Genomic DNA, 20,072 nt, shown 5'->3' on the forward strand with positions numbered 1-20,072 from the left:
TTTTTGGAAGCTTTTTTTTAATTTTTCTGTGAGAAGTTCAATCAATACATGTGACTTTAAATAATAATAATCTAAACATTCATCAAATCAAAAATCTATATTTTATACTTAACCAGCAAAAATCATGTCTTTTATTGATTCATGTGTTCCAAATAACATGTGTAAATGTTTTTACTCTGTTATTCACTCCTATGTCTTTCATATGTAATCCTATCCTATTTCTATATTTTTTAATATTCCTATCCTTTTTCATTCATGCGTTTCAAGCCCAAAATCCTTTGCGCTCTTTTAAATCCCATTATATTTATAACCTAATGTAACAGAATTAATACAATAATTACTTAAAAAGTTTTCATGGAACAAATAAATTCCTTTTTGGAACGGTACTCTAGATGGTCCCTGTTTGAGTACCAGTACTGCGGTGCGGGCGTGTACATGTACGAGATATTATCCTCTTACTCGATTCAACGCCGTAGATGTGCAAAGTTTACTACTAGTACTTCAACTGGTCAGAGTAAAAGGGTAGTTTTCTGACGTAAATATACCAAGGACTGCACGTACGTGCGTACCCTACCTAGCTGCTCTTTTACTGCATGCAGGGACAATATGGGCATGCGTACGTATATCCTCCCTCCGTCCCAAATAAACCAATTTTTTATTTTTTACCTACAATTTTTAACTCTTTATCTTATTCAAATTTTTTTGATTGATTTTTTTGTTTTTGTTAGATGATAAATCATAAATAGTACTTTACGTGTGGCTAATTTTTTTCTAATTTTTTGAAAATTTTTCAAATAAGACGGATGGTCAAACGTTGGACATGAAAACCGGAGAATTGGTTTTTTCTGGGACAGAGGGATTACTCTATTTCAAAATATATATTTTTCTAGTTCATTTAGTGTAAAGTAAAAAATATGTTAAAATATTTTATTTCAGGTATAATATTTGAATTTTGAATTAATTATATTCCTTTTATAAGTATCTGCTTGTCTCTACAATCATCGCAATCATGAAAATCAATGCATAAATGTTTATACGATATAAAATTTGAACCATAGAAATAATTATATTTTGAAATAGAGTGAACATGTATCAGACTTTTTTCACGTACATATGCATGTTTGCTTACTACACTAGAGCAAAAAATTGCTAAAGACTAGGACTAACCTAGAGGTCAAATATTGAGTTGTTGGTTTATTTAATTTAAAATTTACGTGGTGATTTAAGAGAATTTGTACATGATTTTGGGCGCAAGCCGGCCTAGAGCTCAAGCATTGTCCTAGGCAGGGTTCCACTTACCGCGCAGACCGTCAAAATCGTGGCACCGCGCTCCCGCGGATCCCGCATGGTAACCGTAAAAACCACGATGAATTTGAATCCAAAAAATTAAAATTTAAACCCGTGCGGTTTTCGCAGCTTACTGTGCGGTTTGTTGCAGTAACTACTTGCTGGGATAACCCACGAGAACGGTGGTTACAATGGTTTCCCACGCGGTTTTTATAGCCGAAATCGCGGTTACCGCGAGGAGACCGCAAGTTTGATGTCAAATGCAAAAAAAATTAAAAAATCTAGAAAAATACATAAAAATAGGAAAATATTTTGTGACTATATTTATGTTATAGGAAAAATAGGACATGTTATAAGGAAAACAAGAAAATTTTCACATAACCTTTTCTAAATTCTTGATATTGTAACTTACAAACATACACCGCCATATCACCCTTCACCAAATAATTCACACCAATAACAAGTAACAACAACATCATTTTGATTGCTGCGTCATAACTATACCTACTACCTATTATTGCGAATAAAACTATTATGTATGTACTAACATGCACGTATAATTTTTTCTCCGTACATATTTTCCATATATCCATCCTTGTACATTTGTATTTCAACATTATTTACCCTAGTGTCTAGTGTAAATTAATATTGACTCAACATAAAATATTCTTAATCATCTTCCTATCAAATATTACTTGCAGTAGGCTATTTTTTAATTTTGTTTCCTGAAATTCTTGTTTATGGTTTTTAATTACACCGGAAATACATTTTTTCATTAATTTCTTTGACAAAACTATATTATATATCAACATATACAACATATATTTTTTCATTAAATTTTCTCAAATTTTTTAAATTCTCCTCAAATTTAAACTCGGTTACCGCGGCTTACCGAAGTTGTGCCTCTGCGGAGGGCACGGTTACCACGGTAACCCTGGTCCTAGGTTTGTCTCTGACCCTGCTACAACATATTCATATTATCATTCTATATTGGTAGAGTAAAACCCCATATTGATAGCAACACTCAAACATTTGACTCACGCTCTTAGAGCATCTCCAACAGCTCTCCCATCCCACTCCTTAAGCCACAATTTAGCCATTTTGAGCAAAAAAAAAACACATTCCAACAGCCTCTTCATCCCGCTCTCCAAGCTAAATGGGTGCTAAATGCCTTCCCTCACTGGCCAAATTTGGCTAGTCTACTCCACTTGCCAAAACATGGACCCACCGGTCTACCCAGTCCTAGCCTCCCAGGCTGCCAGATCGAGCAAGTTGTGGGTCGTCGTCGCGGACGCTGCCGAGCAGCCGCTGCCACCGCTAAATTCGTTGTGGCCGTCGCCGCTGCCGCGGCATCCGGGCGGCCGTCGCCACCGCCGCCCCCTTCTCCGCGCCGAGCCGTGCCACGCCGTCTCCTGCTTCCTCGCAGCCGGCCGCGCCGTCCCGCGTTGTACCGCCTTCCGCCTCCTCGCTCCGCTGCCCTTCGTCGTCGCGCCGGCGTCGCCTAGCAGCCGCCACCGCCTCCCCCTTCCCCGCGCCGGCGCCGCGCCCTTCTCTGCTCCGCCGCCCTCCGGCCCGCGCAGCGCTGCCTCGGCGCCTCCTATGCCGCCGCCTTCCTCACCAGTGAGAGGAAGAAAAGGAAAGAAAAAGAAAGCGAAAAAAGAAAGAGAGAGGAGGAGAGGGAGAGGATAAAAAGGCTGACAGGTGGAGTCCTAGTGTTATAGACTTAGAATGGAGAGGATATATAGAGACTGTTAGAGTAAAAAACAAATTTGAGTGGCCAAATGAGATGGGTAGTGGCTAAATATGTATTTAGAGAGTCTAATTTAGGCTGTCTGTTGGAGATGCTCTTAGCAAACAAAAATTTACACTCATGACACCATATAATGACATAACCACTGGTCTATTAAAAAAGTTGACAATAATAGCATTAATACCAATTCACTAATGACGCGTTGAATATTACTGTTGGTTTTTAAAATGGGCTGGCATTGATTGATTGACTATCGTAATACCTACATCAGTGTCACTCAGTGACCCATGTATTTTACTCTTCTCTCTACCTTGTTAGGGCCTGTTTAGTTTCCAAAAAGTTTTCTCAAAACATCACATTAAATATTTAGACACCTAAATAGAGTATTAAATATACATGAACATTAAAACCTATTACACAATTATGAGGGAAATCGTGAGACGAATCTTTTGAGCATAATTAGTACGTAATTAGCCATAAAAGCTACAGTAACTTACATGTGCTAATGACGGATTTATTAGGCTCAAAAGATTTGTCTCGTGGTTTCTTGGCCGAATCTGTAATTAATTTTATAAGTAGACTATGTTTAATACTTGAAATGTGTGTCTGTATATCCGATGTGATATTTTTGACAAAAATTTTGCAAAGAACAAGGCCTTACTTTGTCCTCAAGATCGAGCGCCACAAGCCACACATCCTTACCTGATCTCTAGGAAGTAGCGTCACCTCATCCTATATTCACCCCTCAGTCTTTGAGTCCTAGACACCTTCCTTGTGTGTTAATCTCCAAGCTAACCAGTAGTCATCGAGATTATGGCCATCTCCTTGTCGTCAAGCCATAAACCGGATCTGCTTCATTATTATTCTTCTTGACACCACTCCCTTTCCTATGATCTCCCTTCTTTAGCACCTAAAGGCAAAAGACGATGGGTCTAGTTGGTGTGCTGCGGCAACAACAAAGGAAAGGACGACAACCTTCTCTCTTAGCTCACTCTAACATGAACCGACGACAAACATGTAAGAGAAGGTGGATCTGATGCTAATATCCTGACGACGACGATAGATACTATAAAAGTTATTACTTTGAATTTATAAACTATTAATTTATAAATTAAACTCGTATAATATTAAAAGATTTTGTCAACCAACTAAACGTACGGTACCCAAAACGATGGTGGAAAATGGTATATAGATACCGGCAGTATAAATCCTCTAACCGACCATGTACCCTTTCTTTTTCCACCGACCGAAGGAATGGACGACGGATCTGGAGGGAGCAAAAAAGAAGAATAAAAAAACGAAAAAGTGCGGGGGAGGCGAGAGGGGAAAAGAAAACAAAAAACTAGTAGCGGTGCAGGTGCAGGTGCAGGGCCCGGGGCGGGCGCACGTACTACTGACTTACTCCTCCGGTCTCAAAATAAATTAATTTTTCACTTTTTATTTTAATTTTTAACTCTTTGTCTTATTTAACTTTTTTTATGATCGATGTTTTTGTTTTTATTAGATGATAAATTATGAATAGTATTTTACGTATGACTAATTTTTTTTCTAATTTTTTAAAATAATTTAAATAAAATAAATGTTCAAACATTAGACACGGAAACAAAAATTCGTTTTTTACTGAGGGAGTACTCCAGCTAGGTGCAGGGCATGGCATGCCAATCGCCAGCTGCAACATCGTGATTCGCGCGTGGTAGTAGGTCAAAGGCGAGAGAAGAATACTCCTACTAGTCCTACTCGCTAGTACATGGCTGACCATCGCGAGCGAGCAAGGAGGAGGAAAAAAGCAAAAGCCAAATAACAAAGGCAAAAGAAGAGCAACGATCTCTCTCTCTCTCGTCCGTCCGTCCGTTCCGTTCCGTCGTCCTCGTAGGGAGAATCTCTCCTCCTTTCTCTCTCTACACCTAGCTAGGCTCTCTCTCTCTCTGTGTCGTCGTTATGCCTGCCTCTGCCTGGAGCTGGGGCCTGGGGGATGTCACGTCCATGGATGGATGGACGCTTTTGCTTTACGCAAGTCAAAATGGGGGACGACATACCAGGGGCCACCGGCTGCTCTGCTCTGCAGCCTGCGGTCTGCACAACGACGACGACGACGGGTCTGCGCTGGCTGGATCCGTCACGCTTTTGTTTTGTTGCTTGCTGGATGCTGTAGCAAAGTCATCGCCCACAGGCCGTGACAACATCTCTGCGCACTCATTCTACTACTGATGTACTATACTTGTGCTACTCCGTATGTAGCTCTTGCACAAATACTCACTCTCTACCTACACGAATCCACTGCGAGTGCAATCGCCCTCATTGTTTTCGTGCAACACCCTTATTAAGGCTACGTTCTTTGGTTCCTGAAGCAAAGGAGACTATCTAATTTTCTATGATAGCTATTTAATAATGTATGTAATGAAATTAACAACTGTAAAATTAAAAATTTACTTTATAAGGATAACAGAGATTATTCATTATCACCTCATATATGGGAATTAAGTCTATTCATTTGGTTTGGATTTCTACGGTGGAACCTACATATCCAACATAAGTCGTACGCTTAATTAGAGCACCTTTGAATCACAGGAATGAAAAAAACAGACAAATAAAAAAATATAGGATTTTGATAGGAATGTAGGTGTAAAACAGAGGATTACAAAACACAGAAAAACGTAGTAATGACTGTTTGATTGGACCACAGGAAAAATACAGGAATTTGAGGAGAGATATAGACTCAAAAGGATTTTTTTTCCATGAGGTTCAACCTCTTGTTAAATTTCCTCCAAAACTTATATAGGAAGAAGCATTCTATAGGAATTTCATAGAATTTAATAGGATTCATTTCTTTGTTTCAAAGGGCTTTGTAGGAAAAATTTCTATAGAAATAAAATCCTCTAAAATTCCTATGAAATTTCTTTGAATCAAAGGAGGCCTAGCATGAGTGCTTGTAGTTATCTGAGTTTTAATCTCAACACTAGTTTATAAACGTAAAGAAGCGAAAAGATAGGATACAAATGATGGGGTTTGTTCAATTGTCTTGCCTTAGGCTGCGCCAGAGAAAAGACTCTAATTTGGCAAATTGCTTTAATTTGCACCATAATATCTTACTGGCAAAAATAAGTATTTAACCTTTGTTAAACGGTAAAAAATAAATTTGCGCAACACTAGTACATGCATGCGGCTGCAGCTAGCTATAGTTGATGTGGTTCGTGTTGCCTACCACTCGGTCCAAAAAAGAATAATTTCTGGGTTTTCTTTCTAGATTGAGCGTTCGACTATCTGTTTTATTTGAAAAATTTATTAAAAATTTTAAAAAAATTAATTATACGTAAAATACTATTTATGTTTTATTTATGTTTTATCATGTAGTAACAATAAGAATATTAATCATAAAAAATTCAAATAAGACGACGAGTTGAAAATTCTATCAAAAACTCAGAAATTCGTTTATTTTGGGACGGAGGTTATATTCTTTTGCAGAGTTTCAGTGCGAGCAGGCGGTGGCGAATCCAGAATAGAAATTACTAGGGGTCCAATACATACTAATTATCTAATTTTTGTACTTGTACACTAATTAATACTCCCTCCGTCCCAAAATAAACCAATTTTTCACTTTTTACCTATAATCTTTGACTCTTCGTCTTATTCAAAAATTTTTTGCGATTGATATTTTTGTTTTTATTAAATGATAAATCATAAATAGTACTTTACGTGTGACTATTTTTTCTAATTTTCTGAAAATTTTTCAAATAAGACGGATGGTCAAACGCTGGGCAAAAAACCAAAGAATTGATTTATTTTGGGACAGAGGGAGTATGATATAATTTAGTAGGAATCGGATAATTTACCCGGGGTCTCGATCCCGGGAGAATGAATATAGGTTCGCCCCTGCTGCAGCCTCCATCAATCGGCTATTATGAGGAGCTTTAGATTCCAAGAAGCAGCTGCTTGGTAGTCAGTTTTTGAGAATCAACTTTTGGATTCTTAGTTTATTTTTTTAGAATCTGTGCTGTAATTACAGATTCTCAGAAGCTGTGGACGGTTTAGGGCAATTTCTGGCAGAAACAACTTTTGAAAAAAACTGTAGCTACAAAAAGCTGCCCCAAACAGGTCCTATATCTTTCTTGATCTCGGCTAAATCCTGGCCGAATGCGTCTGTCTTCTTCCTTCGTCTGATGGATTTCATCGTTGTTCTTGTTCATCGACGGATATTAATATTTCGGTATTGCCAGGTGCCAGCTACATCTTCCAGATCAGTGGTGAAGCCTGGTCAAATATTACCGGTATGCATTACTCCATATTTCAGTAGGATAATAATTTCTCGAGTTAACGATCTTATGTAAAATTTGTCAATTGGTATCCCCAATAATAATTTTCTTGAAAAATATGAACAATACTAATGCATACGATGAGAAAGTAAGCACGGTAACGCAGTGAAATTACTGCCAAATCCATATGGAATCCTTCTTTTGATCACCAAAACATCAATTCATCAAGTTATATATAATATAAATATTCCTAAACAGAGGTACCGCATTGTACAACACAGCATGCTGACGGCCCTAATACATTTTCTTAAGATAATGATGGCCCAAATACATAGCACTCACATTACAGATTCTATCCGCTGCTCAATATTGACAGTCCCCCTCCAGGGTAACTGTCATTCTAGTTGCATCCTTGCAATTTAGAAAAAAATCAATGATAAATTTGCAAAAAATCCTTCTATTTTTATACATTGGTATTATATCTCAGTGCGCGTACTCATCTAGATGATGCGCAGAAATATTTATACACCCCTATACAACACTGGTTGAATTCTACCTAGAGCATCAAAATACTTCAGCTAACATTTGTACGCTTGATCTTCCCAATAAATAGGGATTCAAAAGGCACCATATAAATAGCACCACTATCCAATAGAATGAGCAAAATTGTAGTGAATCAAAACCCTATATACGTCACCCCCCAAAAAATGAGTTATTTAACAAAATATTCCCTGCATTTGAAAGGTTGATATGCTTTCATGACGTCGTCGAGAGAATTTAATCGTCATCCTGGTTGCTCTCAGCCACTTGCTTGCTGGGGACTACTGCTGGAGGTGACCACTGGTCTGGAACAACAAGAAAGTAAGTCGACATGGCCTTTCTGAACCGCTTCTTGTACTGCTTTGGTGATATTACTGTTGGTGCAACATTCTTTGGTCCACCCAATATTCCTGAGGTTTTCACCCATGTCTCTAGATGTTTGTCCCATGTATATTGCCTCATAAAATCTATGATGCCCATCACAAGTTCATGCTTCTTCTCATCAACACCAACAAGTAGAGAGTAATCCATTACATCTATGGACTGCAGCAATGTTGCAAAATATTAACATCAAAAGTTGTACCATAGATTGCAAGATCAAAAGCATGCCATAGAAACTCAGCAGGAATTACAAGGCAGCAATATATATTAACAATATAAAGCAGAAAACTCTCAAGATGAGGCACCACCAACTGTAAGCAAACATTTTGTCAATGCTAACCATTTGATTTGTGAGGCATGATATTCATCTGCATAAAAAAAAATTGCATTGCTGGTCGAAGCCCACTATGTTATTAGAACTGGTCGCATTGAGTCCAATAACCTAGTGTAGCACAATTTCCTTCATCTAGCAGCATTTCCCATACCATGGTAGGACTCTAGGATCAGTTGAAAGAGGGAAGAGACTAGAATTGTTTTTTTTTTTGGCCTTGTATAAGGAAGGTTCAACTTGCCCCCCTACAAATCATCACTAACTTAAAAGAAACAAAATAACCTATAGATAAGCAGCCATTTTAGCAATAAGCATTGAAGATGGCCTAACCAAACCAATCTAACCTCTATTGAAGGAAGCCCACGCATAAACAGTACCCACGGTGCGACCGTCATGCATAGGGGTGGTAATGGGTCCAACATTTTGGCCTACAAAACCTGATGGTTGGTTCCAGAAAGGGGTAGACTGAAATTTTATAGATTTTTGAATTTAAACTACAAATATTTAAGGGTTGAGTAGGGTTGTGAGAAGACCCATGGGTCTTGGCCCATACCACCTCTTAGTAATGCATGATGTCTTTCTTGGCCTTGTCTTGACTAGTCACAATGCCTTTCATTAGTCACCACAGCTTAGGTGTTCCAAAGGGGGACAGTTGTGAAAGGCTAAAGCTCATGGGTTGTAAATTATACTATCCCTGGTTGTCTTCATGTAACACCCACATGCATGCTAATGACCTATAATAAACCACCTAGATAAGTTCAGCGACCAAGATATGCACTTTCAAGTTTTGTGTCCTACTAAACTTGAACTGGCCATTCAAACAGTCAAGATCACAAGTTTGGTACCTGAAAGTGCAATTAACTCATCATTTTCATAACGTATTTCCTATAGCTTTCTCTACTAGTGTTTCTTTTTCCTAATTTTCAATAAAGAATTCAGGATAATACTATACTTCATTACCAACATGAAAATGTGTAATTGAGAATTTATGATAAAAAAGTAAAGTTATATGGATGGATTATATAATATCCAGAAAGAAATGTCAATATGTAAGCACTAAGCAGTAAGCACATGACTTATACTCACAGCAAGGAATGCAGTATCATTCCAAACAGCTCTCTCTAGCAGCCGTTTTGCCTTGTTCCCGACAAAAATAGGGGAGGTTGGCATGGCTTCAATTAAGTTCTGATCAAGAAGAACTGTATTGCTACCATTTGAGTCGGGGTTATATCTTGATCTTGTAGAGCCCTTTAAATCATACAATCTTGTCACATGACGTTCAAACAGAAGATTTTCCATCACTAGAACATCCATCCTCACCTCCTTTCCACCTTTCAGGCTCTTAACCTATTGGACATCAAAGGATTAGGCTCAGTAAAAATCTCACAAAAGGTACTTCTGAAGATAAAAATAATAAATGTTATATACAAAAACCAAAAATGACACTGTTAACAAGATATATTGAATTCTAGATGCAATAAATGAGAAGATGTTTCCAATCCTTTGAATTGTATAAGAAGGTTGTGACTACATAAAAGAATCGGTGAAATTTTGATTCAGTGCCCCCATCAATTTAAGGCCATCATATTGTTCACTAGATAATTAGGATGTAGTTAATACCTTGCTAATATTGAGAAACTAGATTTGGAACAAGAAAAATAAGAAGTTTTTGAAGGTATGGCTTGCTTACATCAAATTCGAACTAAAGATACAGCTCAAGATGATGCTATTTTCCTATGCAATCCCAATAGTCATAAAATTTTCTAGTACAGTTTGATCATGTTTTGATCGAATCAAGTCAATAAACTACGACAAGTTAATTGTTATTAATACTTAAATCCTCCATATGTACCAAAATGTAGATTGTTCTAAACTTTTTAAACAGTCTCGAATGGAAGATTTTGACAATATATTATCATAGCAATACATAATAAAAATTTGGGCTCCCAAATGTTGTCAGTCATCAAATAAACCATGAGACACAACTGTCAAAACGTTATATCTAGAAAGGCGTAGAAACCATTTTTTTTTATTAGCAGGTTCTACAACCAGAAAATGAAAAAATAAAACTTACCTGATAAATACCAAGAATTTTTGCAATACAAGTAGGACTGCCAGTGACAATTGACTCTGAAACATATCCAAAATACTCTCGAGCAAATTTCATGAAAGACTCTAATTCAGTCTTGGTAACCTGCTTGATTATAAACCTATCATCGAGTGATTTTGCAAAGAATACATTACTCTTTCCTCCTTGAGCACCCCATTTCTTGCAACGACTAAGTGACCTGACAAAATCACGCTCTGATGGACAGCATATTCTCCTCAAAGCATCAAATTGTTTTGCATAGTAACAAATGACAGTATACTTCACTTGTCCTAAAGGACCCTCATCACCAAAATTCACCTTTATGTGACTTACTTTTCTGTATGCAAGTGGATCTGAAGGGGATGGATTCTTGCTTCCTGATATATAGAGGATACTGTCGTCTGTAGAAACAAAACTTCTTAGAAGTTCAGAAGTAGTTTCCTCCACTGATTCAGTTAGTGAGGCACTTCTCGAATCAATTACTGAGAGTGAATTATCTGCTGTGTCGCTTTCCAGTTCATCTGATAGCTGAAGATGATATTCATGGGAAGCAAGCGCATAGGAGATGATGCTAGTAGGTTCATCATCATAAACCCCAACAACAGTGTCATTAACACCTATTGGAAAGAGAAATTTGGGCCCAACCTGGCGCTCCACCGTCCTAAGAAAAGAAACATGAACAGGAGTATATTCATTGAGAGCATCAAACCTGTATGAGCGACTCCACTGCTTGTTAAGTGAGCGGTAAAATTGTAAGAATGGCATTCCTATCCAGTTGGACTGGTCCTCTGCGCTATCCCCTAGCTTGTTCAGCAAGACAGAGGCATATGAAGGTGTAGTATCAGTCACATGTTCTTCTGAATCCTCTGAGGATGTCACACAATCTGGTAATGTTGCACTGCTAGTGACAGGATCATTTTCACCAGTCCATTTTGCATCAAGTGCATTAGAAACATCCAACAAACTGGGAAACTGCCCTTCTGAAAGGGTGCGTCGAGCTAAAATATCAGACTCCAGTGGAGCCAACTCCACATTAACACTGACGCTGCTGTAGAGAGGTGTTTTGTTGCCCCTTTGGATTGAATCAGATTCACTTATGGCTATTTGTTGGTCATGGCTAGGACAACAATTACATGGATCAACTCCTGGGCTATTCCCACCATCAATGCTATGCTGAAGGTACTCAACATTTTTAGGATCATTAGAGGAAGTCTCAGTTGTACTAATTTCATTTTGAGGATTTTCTGTGGCATTTTCCTCAGCAATAATATCTATAGACTGGACTATCTCCTTATCAGTTGGCTTGAAGCTGCATAGTTCTTGGCGATTTCTATCTGATCTTGCAGCAGATATAAGCCTTTGATCCCACAAATAAGAGTGGAAGAGTAATTGCCTCCTCAACCTATTGATCTCAAGAATGTCTGGTTGAACTTTATGTGTCTCCTTTTTCAAAACTTTATTCAGATATCCCTAATCAGCAAAAATAGAAAAATCAATCAAGCAATCACATAAATGCATACATCCAGGTAAGACACATGTAATGGCAAAATTTCTGCACTGAATATATTCTGCCTTACTCAGGCGGCATATCTATGGTACTACCCACAAGATGTTCTTATGTTTGAGAACTTAAGATCATATTTTTTTAGGAAACTTTTGCAGTTGCTACTATGCCCAAACCAAGAGCGACAGCATGGTAGTACCGAGTGGTTGGTTATTGTTATAAATGCCCCCTGATAATCAGATTAAACATACATGATCGAACTTCAGATTTACTAATCATATGAACACATCTAAATATCCAATTGTTCCAAAACAAAAGGGAATTCCTATTTTCTTCTAAACCAAGAAATCAAGAATATGTATTCTAGCATTGAGTTGGGTTGTCACTTGTCAGTGATTTCTAAATGATACATCAACAGATGCTAGAGCTTCCCGACCTTGTACATAAAACAAGCATGCTATAGTACAGATCAAGTATGTACGAGGCTATTTGCACAACTGCACATAAAAACCTGACCTTGGAGTTTGACCAGTAGTGTGCCTTTCCCTTGACTTGGAAGTAAAGTAAATTTAAATTCAATGATAATGCAACAAAGTACCTCAAATTCTGACTTCTCCTTTCGAAGCATCCCTTCAAGATCAGCAATGTGATTGTTGCATTCCATGTTAAGAGAACTACCATGAGCCTTTTTGTCAGAGTGATGATGCAAAGCCCGTGATATTTCATCAAAGAGAACCTTTGCTCGGTCAATAACCTGACAAGATTTGGTGAAAAATTTAAAATTTCAACAATATAGGAATAAGAAGAAGCAGTTTTATCATAAGGATCTTCAAAATTTTAGACCAATAATTTGAAAAGAAGTTCAGCAAAGTTGGGAACTTGTTTTGTTTTATTTTTAAACCAAACCTAGTATTGCTGCATGCTACACACCTCGTTTGCTTCTTTTTGTATCCAATCTAAAGGCTGGTGACTGAAATCAAGTTTATGAGGTGGTACATGAATAGAATGAACATTAATTGGTGCATATCGGAAGCATGCCACCATTTTCCCAAACCTGTAAAACATAAGTATGTGAGAAACCATGTGCTCACTATTCATTAAATTCTAGATGAGATTTGTAGCCACTCTTCAGTAAACTAATTGTGGTTAATCCATAAAACTATCTGAAGACCGCTTACCCATAAAACCGAAGGCAATCCCTATGGAGAGAGTGACCACAGCTCGCTACCCTACTTGCAGCTGCATGATTTGAAAAGCTAAGTTCCAAAAATTTACCAAGTGACAGACCCCAAGCAGCATCAGACATGACAATCCTTAGAGTTGCTGGTGGAAACCCATTGCTCCAAGGGCACTTTAGACATCTGTGCCACATCCAAATCTTCCCATCCCTTTCTCCTGGCAAAACAAATTCTGTAAGTTTTTTAACTGATATAGTTAGACTTCCCTGCTGATGTGTGTAGCAATAGACATGAGCTTCAGGTGGTTTATCACAGGAAATGCACTGATAACCCTGCATATATGCATAGTAACTATTGTAAGATACATGAAGAACAGCAAACAAGAAGTTCAAGACCAATATGGATAAGAAATCAAAAAGAAGGAAACCTGATTAAAAAGGCAGTCGCGCAAAAACCTTCCAAGAGGCTTGTCAAAGTTACCATAATACTTTATGCGTAACATATGGGAACGCTGACAAATAGTCCCTTTCCAGACACATCGAATGGATAATGAGACCAAGATGCTCTGATGATCAGAAGCCATAATTTCTTCCTTATTTGATGTGCTCTCATGTCCGTGATTAGTTTCTTGATTTTGTACAACAGTACTAAGCACTGGTTGCACCATCACTACATTGTTGTTTGTGACATTTTCCACATTAGCCAAATCAATTGAAACATCAAAAGGCTCCTTCAGATTAGCAGAATTAGATATATTAGTGCTGGCCTCAGATGTGCCATGATGACAACTACTATTTGAGTTGGTTAAATTTGCCATCATTGTCTTCCCATCTGGCCTGGTTGAACCGTACCCATGATAATCACCAGAATACCAATTTTTCTCTATAGTAGAATATATATGCGAGTGATTCATAGGTATACCACATGTTGGACCAGAAGTTGTAGTTGCAGTCACCTTCTCTAATTCATCAATTGTCTTGCTGTTCCAAGTGCCACCATTAGCAGACCAAGTTCCAGAAGAATGAGAGTAGGTAGTTTGAATTTTAGTGCTGCATTCGCTAGACAGTGGTGGAACAGCTATTCCATCTGGGCCAGTTGATCTAACGGAGCCTGTGATAAGGTGATCAAAACCATCAGTTGGTTGCTGGCTGTTGGGAACATTGAATATGAAACCTGGCACTGTTGAAATAGAGTTGTCTGCAGTAGACCGATTATCTGGCAAGGCTACAGTCAATGGAGATTTCAATGGAATTTCTGGTAAGGTAGCACCTTCATCTGCAAGGAAAGATGTTTCTAATGCCAAGTGATATGCTGCAAATATGCCATATTGTACCACGTGCTTAATTTTCTTTAGCTCATCCATGCTACCACCCTTCAGTAGAACCTGCAACATGAGCAAAAATAAATGTCAGGGAAAGAATACATGTCATTGAGTAAATATCACTTTCATGGGGTAGATTGACATTTTTCCATTTGCAATGTGTTTAGTCAAACTTTCCACTTTACAACAGAGGTTCCCAAAGTACTACAGTACGGTATACCGTAGAACGGTATAATTAATGTAACATCAATGACCCCTCATGCTCAACAGCGTCATCCTCATCTTTGCCAACAAGCAGGACCTGGTAATCAAAGGGTCATCTTAATTCATTCCGTATCGACGGGATACCATCGCTTAGATTTTCTGCAAAATATCTTTCATATGACAAATAACCACACCTATTGAGTTTGGGGCTTTGGGCTCAAGATGGATGCCAATCTAAGCGCATGGGAATAACCATAATCTGTTTGGTGTCAAGCACAAGCTGGTGAAGGGAGATATAACTACCAGATATGTCACAGGAGCAAATATTCTGCTCGTAGGCCTACCCAAACTAGTGATCAGAGAGGCACCAGAAGGTCCACTTCTCTTGAAGGAAATGGTCTTTTTATCAGTCTAGCTCTGTGGGATTAGGCCTTTGCTAAAATAACAGTGGGTTGGTTTATGTATTTTGATATTGCAGAAATTGATTGTGTGATGATTTTTTTTTTGTAATAGCTATGGTTCCATTAGATCAAGAATGATAGCACAGTTGGACAGTTTTTTTCATTTTGAGACAGAAGAGACAACAAACTGAACAGTTGTTTCCCATGCGCTTCGATTGGCACATCACTAGTGTCCGAGCGACGACCGGGTTTATGTTGAGACAGCTTGGTGCTTTCAGCTTGAACCCAAACCCAATTGATGGTATAATATGAAAGGAACTTTGCAACCGATGGTGTAAGGTGAGGAGGAAAGGAAAAAAGTGTAGCTTCATGAAGTCAAAGAAAATGTTGCAACTCACCCAAGATTCTTTTTATGGAAGGACAAAGGGAGATAAGCTATCGCCAAGATCACTCTAAGTAGCATTCTTTTTATGCAAGCAAAAATCTTCATGCTTGTTTCCCATTTATCCAAGATGAAAAAAGACGAGAGCAGTTTAATACTTACAGTGCAACCTAATGGCTTTGGGCATCCTTCAAAAAACATCATGGTTTTCGGCATTCTCTTTGTTGTATTGTCCGAGTTTACGGAATGTTCAACATATTTATCCACATAAAACAACTCACAATGACCAAGCTTCTGAGATGGCAGGAGATCAATCGAAGGAACAATATGAGCATTTGTGCAACGAGCTATTCGATGCAGAAGAGGCCTCTTTATATTTAAAACGAGTGATATGTTCTTTTCTAGCAGCAAATCTTGAGCATAGCGAGAAACTGAATGTTCAACCAAAAGCAAGTTAGGCTTTTGGGCAACAATCTTCGCAACTGTCATTTTAAGGTGATCTGTCTCCTGTAAATTGGAGCATATGTGTAAGGTCAATGAAAGCTTGAGATTGCATATAAGAAACATTAAAAATGTTCATGAACCTGCTGGAGCAATGTGTCAATACTTGACAGCTGATTTGTAACTCGCTGGTACTCGAGAGCACCTGCTAGTAGAAGGAGACGAGGCTTCTCTATTCTCGATGTCATGCGCCTATGTGCAACATTCTTCTTACAAACTACTCCTTTTACAACAGTACTGAAAGCAATTGGATGCAGGCTTCAGATAATCAACAATCTATTAAGGTTAAATGTTGCATGAAGACAATGAATTAATTGACCAAATAATTTGAAATTAACACTACTTGATGGTCAAATCACATGAAGGGAATTAACTATGACAGAAAACAATCACCTTTCACTACGGTGCCCACATGCTAAGCATTTGACCTTTACATATCCACCAGGATCCATGCCACCACCTTGGCTTGTGTCTGGTCTGAGAAAGTTTGCGGCTTCCCATGATACTGAAGTAACAATCTCCAGCCAACCTGTTTCATCGCCCTCATGTAAAGAAATATTCTCCACCTGCAACAGTTGTGAAATCAAAGCCCTGAAATGTCCATCAACAACATTCTTCATTACTTTCTTGTGTTCTTCACTTGACCGATCTCGGTTTCGGAATTCCCCACTACCAAAGCTACTGGATGATCGAATGCGACACTGCTCAGTATCACCTACAGGCTCATCATCGTCATCATCATCAAACAGTCCAACTTCCATCTCATCTTCTTCATCTTCTGGTTCAGGAGGAAACCAGAAAAGTTCGTTCTTCTCAAAATCCAAAGGATTTGTATCAGTACTTTCAAGGGCATAAATGGAGGAAGCAGCCCCACACTCAGAACTATTATCAGGATCAGGTTCATCCTCCACTTTTGTGGCAGGCAATGTGCTGGGGAACCCTTGGTCAGCCGCATGTGGAGAGACTTCTTTAGAAATTACATTTTCTTCAACTGCTGTTGGATTATAGGATGATTCAAGCTCGTCAAACTCATCTGGGCCATAATAATGATCATCGTGCTGGTGATGTTGCACCTGCCTGTCTGAGCAGTAAGCAGCACATTCTTCTTCTTCATCATCACTCCTGAAGAAGGCTATCACATGATGAGAAATCATCATAACTTGCCATTTCATCAACACAAGAGGTAAAAAACAATGTATATTCAGTGTCAAACTCATGTGAAGTAATAGATTTATTACTATTCTCAAAAATTAAGTAATACTCCCCCTGATTTAAAATATAATATTTTTATCCTTCTCAACCCTTTGTAATATAGGTCATCCCAGAACTTTATGTACTGATCTCTTGTTTTCCTCATTTATCCTTGCTACATAAATGCTACTATCCTCATGAATCTTTTCCAATGTTAGTCTAAAACTCTGAATCATTTTAGCTACTTTCTTAATTCTTGCAAACAAATCTAAAGCAACTTATATTGTGAACCACAAAAGGTAATATTCAAGGAAGCAAAACATATTATACTACAATTAAAATGGATTTCATCAAATGATATAGCATTTCATAGTAATACCTGTTAGTGTAATAACCATACTGAACTGAGGAAGTCTCATCTTTGATTGAAACAGTGGACATACTTTTATCAGGCACATGGGTGTCTAGCATATTATGCGAAGCTTTGTCTTCGGAAATTTTGGGTGGGCTAATGCTTGAAGCATGAGCCACATGTTGATAATGTCCAGTAGAGTAGGATCCAGCTGTTGTACTAACACTATTTATGGTGATAGTTGACTTGGTGCTAAACAGGCTTGCCTCAGACAAGGAAGGACTAAGCGCTGGCATCATCTGCTTGAGAGCAGCAATTTTCTCTTGCTCCCATTGCTTAAAGCAAAAATTGCAGACACGAATCCTGTCCCCCTCATCGATATTCCTGTCAGCACCACTTGACGCCAGGATGGAATTTGTGGTACACTTGCCACAGAAAATGCGACCACAACGCCGACAATGATGCCTGCGGTTAAATATGGTGAATTGTGTGTCGCAATCATAACAGACTCTGCAACTGTGATCAGGCATCCAGAAATCCCTCGAGACATTGTCTGGGTTTGATCGACGTGGCAACCATGATGTCAAAAGCTTTACTACATCAGCAAAAGTTTTGTCAGAGGTCTCCATGGGTGGCTGCAATTGTACCACCTCAAAGAGATCATCATACTTGCATCCTCATCTGCTGCAACAACAACCAAACAAGAAATTAAGACATACAATACAACAATTAACACAAAATTCATCCAGAATTGAATGCATGACATAGGGGAAGAATATAGATCCATTAAAAAATAGTTTGCTATTTATAGATCACCTGGTTTTTCCTTATCTGTCAATCGTCTAAACTTGCACAAGGCATAGCATAAACATGCACAATAGGTCATAATATTTTTTATTTCATAATTGTAAAGATCAAAAACAAAGTACACTTTTATAAAATTTTGGTACAGCATCCTTTATTTCACCATAAGACAAAAAAGGTATGATTTGGTGAATACTAACTTACTAAGCTAGTGTTGAAAATTGCTGTTATTGACAGATAAGAAAAACCAGTCACTTAGTAAACAGATGAACTCATGGAAAAAAATATTATTCTCAATGTAGCAAGGGCAGTAGGGCATAATGTAACTCTAACAGCTGCAAGTTTTAGATATACTGACAAATTTAACAAAGTAATCAACCTAGATTATAATGTACACAAATATCTTATATCTGTAAATGGCGAATAAAATTTAGTGCCTAGTTTTATAGATAATGGTAGACATTCCAATTCCCAGAGCCGTTGTGATAATACCTAAATGACAATGAACAACACCAGCAATCTCTAAAACAATCTATGATTTCATTCCCGAAATATGAGATTCCATCAGAAGGGCCAAGGGGAAGCCGTCAATTACATGGCGCAATCCTGTCACACATTTAGTGTTAGCGTGGCTAACTGAATCACACTGACAGAATCACGGAAGCAATCAACAACGCCAAGCAAACATACCCGAGAATACCAGGAAATCGATCAAGACAGGGTTCATCTAGACGTCTCCCCGCATTTGCTTCGGAATCCCCACGGAGAACCAAGGTCGAGAAGGTGCCCGGGAGCGCCCACCGCTGGCCAGAACCACGGCACGGCAAGGAGCGACGCAAGACACTCCCTCCCAACCCTTGAGCAGCTCGTCCTCAGTGTCCTTTACCTCGCCCCGCGCCCGTGTCGCAGCGTGGCAGCGGGGGCGGGGCGGCGGCTCGGGGTTGGAGCCGGAGTCGTGGCGCGCGGGGCATCGGCGAGCGGAGCGGCGGCGCAGGACCACACGGCAGGCGGCGGCGGTCCGGGGGATGCCTCGTAGCTAGCGCCCGCGCTTCGGGGAGGGGGAGGGGGAAGGGTGCCGACCGGCGGCGGGAGAATCTCCGGACGACACGGAGCCGAGTCGCCGAGAGATGGAAGTTTCGCGTCGCGAATCCGGAGCGAGGAGGAGAGCGCGACGAACCTGGAGCCGGAGGAAGAGTAGAGAGAGAGGGAGGGAGGGAGGAGTTTGTTTCTATTTTTATCTCATTTTTATGTTAATAGTATTGTTTTAAGTAGTTTTTATTTTTGCGTGGGCGTGGGGGCGTGAGGGTGACAGGTGGGGCCGCAACGCGGACTCGCGGTTTCCTCCGATAATAATAGTGTCAGGGAATATTTAAAGCTGGTTTATATCGTGCTTCTGCATCTCGTTTGGGTTACTTTAATTAGTCGATGGTGCGTGTTTTAATTATGCTCGCATGTGCGATCCGCAAGAAACATGGAAGCAACATGCAGTTTTTCTACAGACAGACAAAAAAAGAAAAATACCGTTTTATATTCTCGATGGTTCTGTATTACTACCGTACAATTTTGATTTCTAACGCCAGATTGCAGGACAAGTTAAATGCCAGTG

At 39.0% G+C, this 20,072-nt stretch overlaps 1 protein-coding gene across 4 annotated transcripts; it reads right to left on the reverse strand.

Moving 5' to 3' along the window:
* Window positions 1–7,469: 7,469 nt before the first annotated feature.
* Window positions 7,470–19,754, reverse strand: LOC102715099 (1-phosphatidylinositol-3-phosphate 5-kinase FAB1A-like). 4 transcript variants are annotated; one of them, XM_006650110.3, is made up of 13 exons: window positions 19,157–19,754; window positions 18,959–19,072; window positions 17,690–18,346; window positions 16,513–17,241; window positions 16,203–16,356; window positions 15,781–16,125; window positions 13,738–14,694; window positions 13,311–13,642; window positions 13,063–13,186; window positions 12,731–12,886; window positions 10,614–12,098; window positions 9,626–9,886; window positions 7,470–8,370 (listed from the first exon to the last, which is right to left on the reverse strand). In XM_006650110.3, exons 3-13 carry the CDS (start codon window positions 18,289–18,291, stop codon window positions 8,065–8,067), a joined length of 5,451 nt encoding a protein of 1,816 aa, XP_006650173.1. In that variant the 5' UTR covers window positions 18,292–18,346; window positions 18,959–19,072; window positions 19,157–19,754; the 3' UTR covers window positions 7,470–8,064. The 4 variants fall into 4 exon arrangements, with proteins under 4 accessions (XP_006650173.1, XP_040377610.1, XP_040377609.1 ...); XM_040521676.1 differs by having other exon boundaries at window positions 17,690–18,343; window positions 18,959–19,754; XM_040521675.1 differs by having other exon boundaries at window positions 18,959–19,754.
* Window positions 19,755–20,072: the final 318 nt, after the last annotated feature.

Source organism: Oryza brachyantha, chromosome 3 (genome assembly GCF_000231095.2).
Source record: "Oryza brachyantha chromosome 3, ObraRS2, whole genome shotgun sequence".
NCBI classification, from domain to species: Eukaryota; Viridiplantae; Streptophyta; class Magnoliopsida; order Poales; family Poaceae; genus Oryza; species Oryza brachyantha.